Genomic DNA, 1,498 nt, shown 5'->3' with positions numbered 1-1,498 from the left:
TTTTTATTTTCGGTAGTGTCCTTTCGAGTAATACGTCTTCTATTATTGCGATGATGGCTGAAAAGGAAATATTCAGTGTCACGAAATTTGACGGCACAAACTTCGAATTGTGTAAGTATGGCGTGTCGCTAATGTTGGAATCGCAAGATTTGCTGGAGTACGTTGAAGGGACGGATTTGCAGCCCGATAAATTGACGAAGGTAAAGGAGTGGAAGGAATGGAGAAAACGACAGTCAAAAACGTCAGTGATTCTACTGAGTTCAGTGGAACCGGTGTTACATATTAATTTAGTAAATTGCGTGACACCAAAAGAAATTTGGCAGAAGCTCCATGAACTGTATGGCGATACTACGGAGGATGCGAAACAACGCTGTTGGCAACAGTTCTATGATTTCCGTATAACAGATGGTGAGTCAGTTGCGACTCAGATTGAAAAATTTGAAAAAATCTGCAGGAAATTAGACAATGCAGATGACAAACCGTCAGATACGGCCATTATGTCGAAGTTACTGAATAGTTTACCGGCAAGATTTTCTACATTCAGAATGGCTTGGGAATGTACCGCCAGAGAAGAGAGAAAGAAAGAAAATCTGATTGGAAGAATTATTCGTGAAGATAAGCGATTACAAGTAACAGAGGAAGAAACCTCATCGTTGGCATTACAAGTGCAAGCATTGCAGGCGAGACTTGATAATCAAGTAAAGCAAGGCACAAGTGGAGATCGTAAAGATAAACAGAAAACAGGAAAGAAGAAAATTGATGAACTCAAGAAAAAACACCCATGCAATTACTGCCATGAGAAAGGTCACTGGTATCGTGAATGTAAGAAAAGGCTAGCAGATGGAAAGAAAACGAAGTCCGAGCAAGCGTATGTGTGCGACATATCGGTATTTTTCTCGGAAACCACAGATGATGACGAATCGGTGTGGCTAGCTGATTCGGGTGCTAGTATGCACATGACATTCAAACGAGACTATTTTAGTGAACTTGGCCCTGTGAAAAACATACGGTGTGTGAAAATTGCAGGAAATAAGTTACTCCCAGTAACGGGTGTCGGTACTATAAACATTCAAGTGACCGTGAACAAGAAACTTGAAAATCGTCAGTTGACAAACGTGTTGTTGGTTCCGGATTTGAAGCGTAATCTGTTTTCAGTGGGAGCTATAACGGACAGAGGGTTCTCATTTCATAGTTATCATGATCGATGTGAGGTACGAGAATCAAGAGGAGAATTCGATGTAAAAACGGCGTTTTTGTATGGGGAACTAAAAGAGATCATTTACATGGAGCAGCCTCAGGGTTTTGTAGATAAAACGAATCCTGTTCTCTGGCAGAGTAAAGGGAGTGATTGTTTTTCTAGCTTTATATGTAGACGACGGGTTATTAATTTCCAGTTCCAAATATGCCATAACAGAAGTATTATCACATTTAAAAAAGTCTTTTCAAATAACAATCGAAGATACGAAGCAGTATATTGGAATGGAAATTGAACGCGATC

General features: G+C 40.0%; 1 protein-coding gene across 1 annotated transcript; it reads left to right on the top strand.

Moving 5' to 3' along the window:
• Positions 1-53: 53 nt before the first annotated feature.
• On the top strand, positions 54-1,335 carry LOC108626275 (uncharacterized; the record flags this gene model as incomplete). The annotated part of the gene is made up of 1 exon (XM_018026867.1): positions 54-1,335. A coding segment is annotated over exon 1 (1,282 nt), but the record flags the coding sequence as incomplete, so codon positions are not given.
• Positions 1,336-1,498: the final 163 nt, after the last annotated feature.

Source organism: Ceratina calcarata, unplaced genomic scaffold (genome assembly GCF_001652005.2).
Source record: "Ceratina calcarata isolate Rehan_Ccalc_2016 unplaced genomic scaffold, ASM165200v1 scaffold3908, whole genome shotgun sequence".
NCBI classification, from domain to species: Eukaryota; Metazoa; Arthropoda; class Insecta; order Hymenoptera; family Apidae; genus Ceratina; species Ceratina calcarata.
The sequence above is the reverse complement of the archived record's forward strand: the minus strand, read 5'-3'. Positions and strand labels throughout refer to the sequence as shown.